The 13,012-nt window shown below is 39.3% G+C and overlaps 1 protein-coding gene across 10 annotated transcripts in view; it reads right to left on the minus strand.

Annotated features, from left to right (window-relative positions):
* The window catches only part of ITSN2 (intersectin 2), a 79,978-nt gene that overhangs the window by 39,254 nt on the left and 27,712 nt on the right, over positions 1 to 13,012 (minus strand). For 8 of the 10 annotated variants that reach the window (XM_039721638.1, XM_039721642.1, XM_039721639.1 and 5 more), the window contains 7 exons: positions 9,769 to 9,861; positions 8,056 to 8,119; positions 6,442 to 6,605; positions 4,984 to 5,181; positions 4,573 to 4,669; positions 2,796 to 2,938; positions 1,672 to 1,735 (listed from right to left, as the gene is read on the minus strand). In XM_039721638.1, the coding sequence (XP_039577572.1) occupies positions 1,672 to 1,735; positions 2,796 to 2,938; positions 4,573 to 4,669; positions 4,984 to 5,181; positions 6,442 to 6,605; positions 8,056 to 8,119; positions 9,769 to 9,861 (823 nt within the window). The remainder of the gene's footprint in view (positions 1 to 1,671; positions 1,736 to 2,795; positions 2,939 to 4,572; positions 4,670 to 4,983; positions 5,182 to 6,441; positions 6,606 to 8,055; positions 8,120 to 9,768; positions 9,862 to 13,012) is intronic. The other 2 variants (XM_039721643.1, XM_039721641.1) reach the window with 1 other exon arrangement.

Here is a 13,012-nt window from a genome sequence, read left to right on the forward strand (position 1 = left end):
CCTGTCTCCACATACCCTTGTAAATAAACTCTCCATCTTTCTTCGGCTATTTTTAGGTGAAGCTTTCTTTTCAGCTTCACTGAAACATTCTCTTCTCCAGCCTGAACAAACCCAATTCTCTCACATTTCCATAAAACACTGAAAATAAGAAGTATCTCTTGCTTTATTGCATCATAAATAGAAGAGCTGGAAAGTGAAACCAGGACTGTTCTGAACCAGCTCAAAATGCTAGAAACCACTTTTTCAATTATTTGAATTGAATGAAAACATTACACAAAATTACATCAAACTCTACAAGAGGAAGCTTTGCAAAGAATTCTTTTTTGCCCTTGTGTCTCCTTGACAGTGCAGTGCAGACACGAGTTGGTGCAGAGCAGCTTGCAGTGGGTAAAAAAAGGATCACCTACCCCCTCTAAGGAGCAGGAGATCATATGAGCCTAAAAAATATTTCCCACAAACTAGGGGGGCTGGTAGGGTGTGTGTGTTTGTGTGAAACCAGTGAAATGCAAGAAAGCAGGAGCCTCTCTCAAAGAACTATCTATGGAGATAGAATTGCTGAAAGGTGTCCTTAAGACTGCACAAAAGCAAAATGCTTAGTAAAAACACAGTTCATTAAAAAAGCACTTAAAAAAACCCTATGAAAAACAAAAAAGGAAACAACAAAACAAACACAAAAAAAACCCCATCACACACACATGCCACAGTGAAAAACAAAAGGAGGAGATGATCATATTTTGTTATGTTCACACACCAGCACTACTCACACATAACAGCACCATTACTTCTGTAATTACCACTAACAAGCACCCAGTAGAAATACTGGTAATGTCTTTGGGCAAAACTGAAATTTGGGCTGTTATTTCTCTCTACAGGGGAACACAGAGCTCCTTGCATTGGTTACTGATACCTTCAGGATACACACCCAGAAGGAAAAGAGCCACTGCACACCTGATTTATTCCCCCAGACTCCAGAAAGGAGCAATACAACCCCACAGCCCACATTTATCTTCACAGCATGAAACCAAACAAGCTGAGCTTTGCTGCTGCTAGAGACACAAATGACTGTCCTGGCACAGAGGAAGAAGAAAGGGAACTCAAGAAGAGATGCAAAGCTGTTGTGAATTCTGCTGGGCCACTAAATTCCATGTATAACATCTGAGTTATGTCTGAAGGTGTAACCTAAACTGCCATGTCTAGCAGAGCAGATCATTCAAGCCTTCAAGGCAACTCTCACCACTTTCATCAGCACAATAAAGGCAAGTATTAACAAACATGTAATATGCAGATATCTTTATGGAAACTGCAGTAAAACTCAAAAAGCTGAAGGATTACTTAATTTTTAATCTTCCTCCATACTTTAAAACTAACAACCTAGATTTCAGAATCCTACTTTTGAAAGGAACAAGTCCTCAGCTCAGTGAGAGCATCCCTGGATCAGAAACTGAAGTTAGCATCTCTTCTTTTACACAGAGTTTAACAAACACACACAAAGAATTGAAAAACTGAATTCTCTCAAGGTGTCTTTTAGAAATGTAACTAGTGAACAAACTTGGTTTAACTAAGAGCTCAGTTTCTGTTTATGATTTTAGATCTGTGCTCTCTTTATAATTTTTATTTAATAAAGTACGTTTCCTCTCTTAACACCATGAAGACATTGAATCAGTAACTCACCAAATAGTAGCCAGCTGAGTCTGTGAAAGATTTGATTGCAGAAGGGCATTCCTTGCTTGGAATCCTTAGTGAAAGTGTAAAAGATTTTTATTAAAATAAACACTGCATTCAAAGGTTCACATGAGGCAAAAAATGGGTCACGAACTGGGACATGTTTATTTTTAATATTAATCTAATCCATTTTCATCAGTTGGTTTTACTTCCAAGCTTAACAACAGGCATTATAACCTGAACACAATGAAGATGTAAGTATTCTCCTGTACCTTTTCCACCCAGAGCACCTAACAGAAAAGCTGACATGAAAAACAGGTATTTATGGTAATCCCCACAGCTGTCACAAAAACACAGCAGACTGTTTGCCTAAATCTTGAGAGCTTTCCTTGGTAGCAAAGAATCAGATACATTTCTAGGCAGGTTTAGGAAACCTTCAGTCCAAAATCGACGGAACAAGATTAAACCATTGAGACCCTTTCCTTAAAGAAAGAACTGTCCTGCTCTTCTGCAGGTGAGGGAACTGAGGCAGGGTACTCATTCAAAATGGGAACTCTAATGCAGGCACACAAGACACACACACTGACACCTCCAAGCAATGGCTGCAGTTCTGCAGTGTCTTTCCCAAGCTGCTTTCTTTCAAAAGATAAAGCCCAAGTATCTGAGCATTGACTGATACAGGAGCACATGGCACAAAAATGATGGTGAATGTCCCCCACTGTCACAAGAAAGAGTCTCAGTCCAAAGAGGGAAGTTTGAAAAATGCCTGCTGACTTTAGAGCATGAGCTCTAAAGATCTGAGCTGAACTCCACAGCCTTGTGGTTCTCAGGCTCCTCTAGTCAGATCTCACCACTCCAGGCTTCTCCTCTTCCCTGCCACAGCTGCTGTAGCTTCCCCAGTGTATTTGGCTCCTCCAGGTCTAAGACAAAGCCCAAGTCACTGAAATTATGGTTATTTCCATTCCTTGGCTGGCTGAAATCCACCCTGTCCTGCACAGGTCTGAACACCAACGTTTCAGCTTTTATTTCACGTGCAAGTCAAATCCCAAGCTGGGATTCCATCCCTCAGCCTGTGATGTTCAGAGGCAGGAAACACTCTGGTTTTCCCAGTCCATAACAAAGGTCATACTCACCTGATAAATATCCACTCATGCTTTTATCAAGACTGTTAAATTTCTGTCTGTATTTTAATCTGGAGGCCTGAGGAACTGCCCAGTCTGAGGATGTAATCTTTGGTGAATTCCCAGCTAGTGATGCACTAGAGGAAGAATTTGAACTGAAATATAATTTCAAAACAAAACAAAGCAAAAAAACAAACCAAACCAACCAACCAAATATTAAAAGAAAACCAAAAGAGAAAAAGAGATAAAGAAATAACTCTAAATCACTTGGTTTTAAAAAGAAGCATTGGAACAGAAGATACATAGAAACTCCCAGTAACATGAAACAACTTCCACAAAGTTTCACCTCTGCTAACTTGCTATAAATACTTTTATCACAAATTATGGAATTTTACAGCCAAAGTGGGGATATATTTGTAAGGAATACATGTTGATTAGAAAATAATTTTCCTTTGGTATCACAGGCACTAATGCACATAATTAATCCTTCTACCACTGCAAAATGATAGTATAGGAAACCACAGAAAACACCTCCACTATCCCAAGAGTGCTGGGTCATTGTTTAAGTAACTTTAAGAGGCATGTAAATGAATAAACATGAGAATAAAAATGCATCTGATGAACTCATAACCAAAAGCAGCTTCTAAAGCTGTTTTAATCACCATATTCCAGCTCTACCTCTTCTTTCTGTGACAATGACATGCTGAGTGGAGCTTTTCCAGCTCAGTCAGTTTCTGCAGAATAGTGCTGATGGAAGGCTTAGATACACCCATCAAACTTCCAGCATTTTCAGTGTCCCATCTCTGAAAATCAGACAAACTCAGGAGAGCTGAATTCAGCCTGCCTAGTTTAAGGTGATCCCCTGCTCTGTCAAGTAAAAAAAAAAAACCAAACTCTTTGAAGTGGTACCCAAATGCTGATAGAAACAAAGCCTCTCCAGCACAGTGCTGGATTGACATCCCCTGCATGGACTGACACAACATGATGGTGACAATGCTGCCACAATAACACTGGAGAAGGGCTCCTTTGTACAGCACCAGAAACAGAAAGCTTTCCAACTCAAAAAAGACAACCAACCAAAAAAAAAAAAGATGGTTCCAGGCACATGCCACGCCTACATTCACCTTACAGGACAAGTGCTGACACTGGGTGTGTGAGGGGCTCAGATCATGCACCCCACATGCCCTGAACAGGCAGCAGGGAGCTGCAAGAGCCTCTGAGTTACTTATGGAACTGAGCTGGGGTGGAGGTGCCCTCAGGATCATCTTTTGGGAGACACCCCTGGATGCCCAGCTGGATGCATAAGCCCAGTCCCTCACTATGTGCAAGTCTCTCTATGCAAAGCTCTAAAATCAGTGAACCAGAGCAGCTGATTATAAAGATCTATAATCTTCTATTATTCATAGAACAAATTCTCACATAAATATTGATAAAAAATCCTACTCTTACATGACTGCTGATGATATGGGACTCTCTATAATGAATGAGCACATAATGCACAAACATTGCTTTTATAACCACTTAGCAAGGTCTGTTTCTACCTACTAATGAGGTACATTCCCTTCTTTTTGGCACTGCTCATCTGACCTCCTCACCTACTTTGGACATTTTGTCAATTTATTGAAAATTACTGTGCATATAAAAACAAAATCTGGTTTTATACTTGACAGGTCATATTAGATTGACTAATTTTTAACAAATGTACATTGAGAAGAGAAATGCTCTGTAAGTTTTGCGAAGTATACTACTTTAGTATAAGATACAACAATTTTAAACTTAGCTTCCATACCTGCTAGATCCTAAATCAATTAGTGACTGTGCCTTTTGCATACTGGAACCACCAAATCCTCCTGTCATGGGGCCTAAAGAACCAGTATGAGGCAGCGCTGGAACAAGAAGAAACAAAAAATGAACCCCAGAACTGTAAAGCAACTGGGAATAAGATAATGCTTCATAATCAACACTCAAATTGACAGAAGTAAGAAAAGCTAATCAGTGTCTTGTTGTTATGATTAACTAGTTAGAACAGAAATAACAAATGTGAACTTGGGAGAAAACACATTTGTAAGGTTTTCTGTTGGTTTGTTGTTTGTTTTTTTTTTAACTCTCATGCATGTGAAAGCATTCCTGTCTGAAATCAGCCATAGGGAAAACAAGATTCACAATTCTGAGAGCAAGTACTGGGCTGTGCTGTACTTACTTGAGGAGAAAGGAACGGACAGAGGCTGCAGAAGGCTGGATGTTCCATTTGGCAACGAGGAGGTACTGACAGAAGGCACCAGGGGAGCAGAGATAACCAGAGGAGGAATGGAAGTCATGGAGGTCAGAGACATGGGAGCTAATGGTGTGATCGCAGACATAGACGTTGGCATGGACAGGTTTGGCATACTACCCATTCCTAGAGCAAAATCCAACAATGCAGGGTTTAACATTGCAGAGGCTTCAGCAAGAAACTGGGTCCCTCACGTGGGGCAGAAACTACACAAAACAACTGGTGTCTGGAATACAATGAGTTAAAATAGATGCTCATGTACAATACTTTTTCTCTAAATTTAGGCAAGACAGCTCACAGGGGAAAATACACTGAAGAACAGGAATTTAAAAAGAAAAATCTTGACAAGTAAATTCATTCTCAAGGTAGGTTTAGCTACTATATTCACTACAGAGTAAGATCTGGTTTTCTATAATTGCAGCTATACCTATTTCTTCAACAAGCCTGGCCCCTGAGAGAGAATTACAACCTCAAAAGCTGTGACAATCCTCCACAGGGAAAAGCTGCTGCTGTTTCTGAACTAAGTCTCTTCCAACTATCAGCCTTGGAAGAATCCACAGGGGTGAAAAGTCCTTATTAGGGACCCATGCTTAGCAAAGGGTTTCTAGAGGCAGCTGCCTGAGGCAAATTAGGGCACTTGAATTACTGGCTGCACTTTGTGGAAGACAACAGTGCTGGTGAGATAATGGAGAGTTGTAGAGGTAACTGTATGCCAACCACAGCTCCCTGTAAATGCATGCCCTTGTACCCAAACACACGAGATTTGGTGATGGGCAGACATTTTAAATCATGTATGTAATTAATATATGCATACATTTAATTTCAGTGTAGAAGTGTGCACGTATTTTGTAATCCAGCTCAAGTCATTGTGGATATTCTGTGCTATAAAATAACACAACAACAAGCATGCACTGAATTCCCAAACACTATTAAAAAAAAAAAAAGTTAAAGTAATTCTATTCAGTTAATCATATAACCAAAACAGTCTGATTCACTTAAAAAAAATATGTAAAACAGCTGTTCTACCAAAACTCTGACCTTTGACTAAATTTAACTTTAAAACCCTCATGTATAAATAGGTGACTGAGTAGGAGGAAGAAAAAAAAGACCACCAGTACAAAATGAGAGCCTGCAAGCCAGATAGCAGATGTGAGTGGTCTTCTTGTCAAAACTGAATAAATGTTTCTCTATTAAAAGTCTTCAAATAATCAAATTTTCAAAAATATCAAGAGAATGACCTGGTGAATTTCCTAAATCAGAACATCCTTTTTTCTTTTTTCACACTGGTTCACTAAACTTTCATGGTGAGATTAATGCTTTTATTTGGCTGCAATTAACTGTGTTTTTTTACCTCTGAACACTAAGTAATTATATATTCATAAGTACCAAAGCGAGCTGACATTAGTGGTGAAAACACTGGAGTTTGTTTCATGACAGGAGGGAGCACTGAAGGCAAGTGCTGTCCTTGCAATTTCAGCTTGATGAGTTTCATAGCTATAGAGAACTCCAGCTGATCCATTTTTCCATCCTTGTTCAGGTCCGAGAGTGTCCTTAAAACAAAATAAAATAAAATTAGAAAAGAAACAGAATTTTAACATTTTTGATCTGTGAGAGGCTTTCCCACTCCATTGATTTACTGGTTTTGCACAGGAAAACAAAACTTATTGCAAAGTAAATTTTCTACTTTTGATAACATTCTTACCTTTGAGAAGTTTGAGTGCCCACTTCTGCAGAGCTCAGTTTTGAGGCTGCTATATATTAAACACATAATTCCCAAGAAAGCAGGAAAACTTTTGAGAAAGCAGAAGTCTCCTGCCCACTTGTTGCCTCTGCTGCAAGCCTCTGCTATGTTTTAATTTATGCTCCCAGTGAGAATAATAATTTTGAAATTAATGCTTGGTAAGGTAAGGAATTAATGCAAGAATCTGGAACAAGATGCAGGAGGATGCAGAAACCTCCTAAAGGCACCATACACTGCTAAGAAAACTTCATTAATTCACAGTGGTGAGTGTGGGTATCAGGTTTTCTGAGCCTGATACCCACACTGTCTTCCTTTTAACAGTTCCCCAAATAACTACAAAAGGAAATACATGCAACAGTGCATACATAACCTCAACATTTCTGGTCAGACAGATAATATGAAATTTTATTAGCATTCAATTGTGCAAGGACCAAGCACAAGAACGTAAATAAAATTAGGAGAAAAAAATCAGACTAATGTTAAGCTTCATTTTTCCTTTGATTTGTTACTGCTCAGTACAAAACCCCAAGACCCCACAGAAAAATCTCCTTGCCCCTCTGTTCTAGGCACCGATGTTTAATGGTGAACATGGTGGTGATGCTGGTTGGACTTGATGATCCTAGAACACTTTTCTAACCTTAACAATTCTGTGATACTATGTGGCTGAAGGAAAAACTAACTTGCATTTAGTTATTCGCTTTAACACTTTTTCTTAAAGTTGTTCTTAATTATTACGAGACTCAAGTATGTGTCTTTTAGCACACATAGCCCAAACTGAACACAGGATTCTAGTGAGAACTGAGGGGTTACAGAGAAAAAAACATTTCAAGTGTTGCACTCACCACATATATGCTGCAAGGAACAGCACTTTTTTCAGTTCCTGTATTACAGCACTGCTTGGTATCTCACATATCAAAACTGTCCTTCTGCTTTTTTTGTTTGACTTTGGATTTTTTTGTTGTCTTCTACTTTATGTGTACTTCAAGCCATTAATATAGTTTAAAAATGCTGCATTCAACATGATTCAATTTGAAATAACATCATATGAAAGATGTAAAAATTACTGAGTTTTAATTAACTGTGGGTACACATATGGGCTGAAACCTTCCTCTATATTTAATAAAATTAAAACAGTTATTCAGACAGCACTTTCTACCTTGACTGCTGAAAGACTCTGTGAAACACAACACAGCAAAGGTAGCATTAGAGTACTATGAATCTCCTACCTTAGAAAAAACAAACAATAAAGAACACCTTACCATATTTGAGCAAGGATTGAAGATGGCAGGCCTGATTGCAAAAAAAAGGTACGTGCTTGATCACCTGTGATAAACAAATAAAAAACCACAGACTTTTATACCAGAGACAGATTTTTGAAGAGCTCAGCACACTCTTGGGGGATTAGGTTTTTGAAAGAAACTCCCATGCTGGATACCAAGCTTCCAGGGCTTTTTTCCCAGCTTTTAACACTGGTGACAGTGATTGTCAGACCCCCATGTATTCCATAATTCCTAATCTTTGCTTTGAGAAGCGATTTCAGATAGGTATAAAAACTTTAACAGGTCACAAATCAATGGCTGCCAACATCTTAGAAGATGCATGGATTAAAAAGTGAATGAAAATTTATTCCTGCCCCAATTACTTATGCAGGAAAGGATGAGAATGCTTTCTTTTCTTCTCTGTCCCATCTAACTTGAGCCAGTATTGTGTCTCTAGAAAAACCAGGAAAACACCATGTTCTAAATAATACTCTTTTCTGTCAGAGAACACCCATGATTTCAGTATTTCAGGAAGGGAAAAGGAACTGTTGTGCAGTCCCATAACAAGTTCCATATCAGCTGATACACATAAAAAACAGGGACAGTGGTGTTTATGCCTACATCTGAGTGAATTACAAATGCTTAAAGCAAAGATTTCAAATTACTCTTTCAACTCTGTCTTATATTCATACACAAGCTTTTATTTCAAGCATTTGCCAAATAAATAACAATTCCTGCAGATGCAGGTAAGAGCCCAGATGTGGCCTGAGGGTGGTTCTGGGGCTGCAGAGTTTTCAGCTGGAGGTGAACACCAACCTCCCAGTGCTGTTTGGCCAAAACAGGAGTTAGGTGCCACTTAGCCAGATGATGTGCATGTCCCAAACAGGTAACTTTCCACTCTCTCTTCAGTCCTTTCCAGACCCAAAAGAGAAAAAGCAGGGCCAGTGGAGCCACTAGACAGGGCATTACTGGATTGCTGGGAAGGTAGGAGCTATCAGGGCTGGTCTTTAGTGCCCAGCCACCCCTAAAAATGGGGCATTCCTAAATTAAGACATCTTTGCCAATGAAATAGGGGCTTTCTTCATATCAAAAGCAGATTTTAGATTTAAAACCTCCAAATTCTGTGGTGCACAGCAGCACGACCCACTTGTTTCAGAGGGGAGACAGCTGAATGCAACTGGAACTGACAGCTGGTCCCTGCAAAATGCCATTAGTCCACCCAGTCCCTGCTGAGGGCCCAATGGCCCAAATTTCAAGCAGCTGCTAACAAGGACAAGCTGTCAGCATCCCTCCCCCTGCCTCCTCATCTCAAACAAAGGTATCTAACAGCACAGCACTCTCTCCTCAGATTGAGGAGAGACACTTCTGCTGTGTCTAGTGTCACCTGCCAGAACAGCTACTGAAGTGCTCCCTGGCAGCCTCTCATCTGAGCACAGATTACATCTGATATTCTCTGGTTTCTGAAACTAGACAGAATGGCAGCACACAGCTGGTGGCTGCAGAAGTGACAGGGTTAAACAAAACAGCATTCCTGTGCCAGACTTGAGAGGAAAGCTTGTTAAGTTTACTAATAACCTGTGGCTGTTTGCCCGAAGAATATGGTTATTAGTCACACAACAAAGGGCTAGAAATAGGATGCAGTTCTCAAACTGTTCTGCAGAGATAGGTATGTGTACACAGAAGTTAATGTGTAATGCAGAGCCTCAGACCAACCTGTAATGAAACCTCCTGTGGGTTTGAGGCTATCAAACTGCTTGTCATGCTTGGCCCGCTCTTCGGAGGTGATGGCCCATATGTTTGGCCCTCCTGGAAAACAACCCCAAAACAAATCAGCAAAAAACCAATGAACAACCAAATAGACTGAAAACTTGCAAAAATAAAGCACGTCACTTGCAAAATAAAAGCTTGGCTTTCTCAAGAGACAAAGTCAGACATGGACACACCCAGCTCCTACCAGCTTGGCAAGGACACTACACAACACAAACCTGCTTCCCAGATGTGCAGCCGAGCTGAGACAATGCCCCAGCCAGACTGCTTCACCCTGGCTTTCAAACAACTCTGCCGTCCTTCAAAGCTGGTGCAGAGCAGTTTCCTGTCGCTGCTGATTGTTTGCAGCCCGGGCAGGATGTGCCTCACCATCCCCTGTGTGAGCCAAACACTCCCCTGGCTCTCGGATGAACAAATGGCATTCAGCGTCACCCAGGTTCCCATGCACAGGGTCAGCACCCTCCAGGTGCCAAAAAGCTTACACTTGTCTTGCCAGCACTCTAAAAGCAAAATCGGGACTGCTAACAAAAATAATCTGGTTTTGTCTGACAAAAAAGTGACATTTTGTTTGGTTTTTTTGTTTTGTTTATTTTTTTTTAAACAGCATGCAATGTCCACTTCACATTTTTCAATATTTCATGAAGAATACAATATTACAGCCCAAGAGTAGGAATGAGAATTTACAGTGAATAATACCAGACAGACTTTCAGAAACGCTGCAACCTGCTGCATAAAGGTCAGGGTGTGCATCCTTTGCAGGAAAAGCAGCTTGCCAGAAATAATTTGGTTTGTTTTTTAAGTAAAAGGAAGTTTTAGTCGGGAAGTTCTTGACAAATATTTAATTTTTCAAATCAATGAATGCAAGAAGTAGCCAAAATTCTGAATGGAACCACTCAAAACAGCATTAAAAGGTTATTACATGAAAAACACTTCTAAAATTACATTTTGCTGAGTATTACTACTTCTAAAGAACTGTTAATCTGTTCAAGTGTTTGTATTGCTCCCTAAAAGACAGTCAAGGGAATAAATACTTCTAATACAATATTAACAACTTGCTTTAAAAGCCATAGTACTTGGAAAAAAGAGAAGTTAGCATTAAAGGCTTCTTCTTCCTACATAAACCTTATTTCAAAGCTTTGAATCTCCAAATTTTCAAGAGGTTTTTGCACTGTTTTTCAATTTATAAGAGCAAAGTGAAGGGACTGTGAGCTGATATACTTGCCACTGCAGACACAGTAATGATGTTAATCATCTCTCATCTTTGTTTATCTACATAAACAAATACATTTTCCAAAACAGACTTAATTTTTCCTCTTAAGAAGGTCCTGTTAAAACTGTATTTATCCTTGCATGTGTAGAGATTTAATTCTTTACGCTTGCTCCTTCAGTAGAGAAATGAAATAGTTTAAAAGACCAAAACAAAGCAGAAACTCACTGGGGAGATGTATGACAGAAAAGGTATGAGGGCATTAGGATACAACCTCTACACACCTGAATTTGGAGTTTGCTTCTGTCTTGAGGATATACCAATTTTTTTTTTTAGTGTGGCCTCAATGAAAGAGTGTTTTTGCTGGTTATATAGAAATTGCACTTCAAGAGCACCCCTATTTTTTCTTCTGATTAAATGAACATAAACAAATCTAGATTAGATACTGATAATAAAGTGAAGTAAATCTGAATCAGATGCCTAGAAGGCAACGGGCACTGTAAAGTTTTACTGCAAGACATTAATGAGGACAACTTACACCCTAAGGCAAAAATTAGAGCAGCACTTAGATTTCTTTAAAGTGCTAATTTTAAGCTAGAAAGGGGAAGTGCATAAGATGTGGTTATGATTATAGAAATTATCTCAACCAGATAAAAAAATGCTCCTCTAAAGCTGCCAGCAGCAACTTCAGAGAAATTGACTCCTTTTTTCATTTTTGGAAAACAAATATTATCAACATTACATTTTCCTTCCATTAAATGCTCCTCTTTGAACACCATCTGAAGCAGGTAGCTGCAACATTCCTTGGCTTTTTAAAAACAACAGAATGATTAAGACCACCATAATATATTCAGATGGCCAGTGGCTACAAAGTGATAAAAACACAGTAACAATTTCTTGACTGGAGTTATGACCATCACCATAGCCCTCTAGAAAATCCAATTTACATTGTAAGGCAACTTTTCTTATATATATATATATATATATGCACAGTTTCTTACTTATCTGCCACAGATTAAGCAAGAAGATGGCAATCAGTCTTGAAAATCTCACATATTTCTGTATTCAAAGAGTTGTTTTACTATCTGGTAAATTATATTTCCTCTCCAACTATGAAATTCAGCATTCTACACAGCATTTTCTCAAATGTACTAAAACCTTGCATGTCAGTAAACCCCCAAATTTACAGCTGTAGCAGATGATTAAAATCTCATTAAACAAGAGATGCAAGATCCACATTCACCATTCATTCTCATTTTTGCTTTCCTTAACAAATCCAAGAACACTGCTATTTTTTGCACACTTGATATTTTGCACACTTTTACCTCTGGCCCTACATCTTTAAGGTCCTTTCTGTTCCATGCCTGTGTCTCTGTGATTTAGTCCAACACCCCTGCAAGGAGCAGGAATGTCTTGAACTATCCCAGGCTGCTCAGAGCCTCATCCAGCCTGGTCTGGGAGACTTCCAGGGATGGGGCAGCCACAGCTTCTCTGGGCAGGGCCCCACCACCCTGCAGAAAAATGCTATTTAAAATGTACAATTTTTAAATTTAAAACCATCACCCCTTCTCCTATCTCAACAGGTCCTGCTAGAGTAAAGAGGCCCCCTTTAAGTACTAAAAAGCCACAGAAAGGTCTCTCGGGAGCCTTCTCCAGGCTGAACAACCCCAAGTTTCTTGCAAGTATAAATTTTAAAAAAGACATCTTTGCCTAAAACCACATTATATCAACAAGTGCTTCTACAGCCTTCCACAGTCCTAGTGAGTCAGTGCAAGCAGCTGTCATGGAATAGTGATAACTACAAACATTATCAAAAGCACATTGTGGGAATGTTTCAGGGAACTGAAAATACCAACCTGCTATTAATTTATTTTCAACAGTAAGAAAAATTTCAGATTCCCCCTTTCCCTAGAGACAGAGACTGAGAATCTTACTTTTTTGGCAATTAATCCCATAAAGATATGCTCTGATGCTTTCTTTATA

The sequence above is a fragment of the Passer montanus genome, unplaced genomic scaffold (genome assembly GCF_014805655.1).
Source record: "Passer montanus isolate IOZ18808 unplaced genomic scaffold, ASM1480565v1 scaffold46, whole genome shotgun sequence".
Classification (NCBI taxonomy): Eukaryota; Metazoa; Chordata; class Aves; order Passeriformes; family Passeridae; genus Passer; species Passer montanus.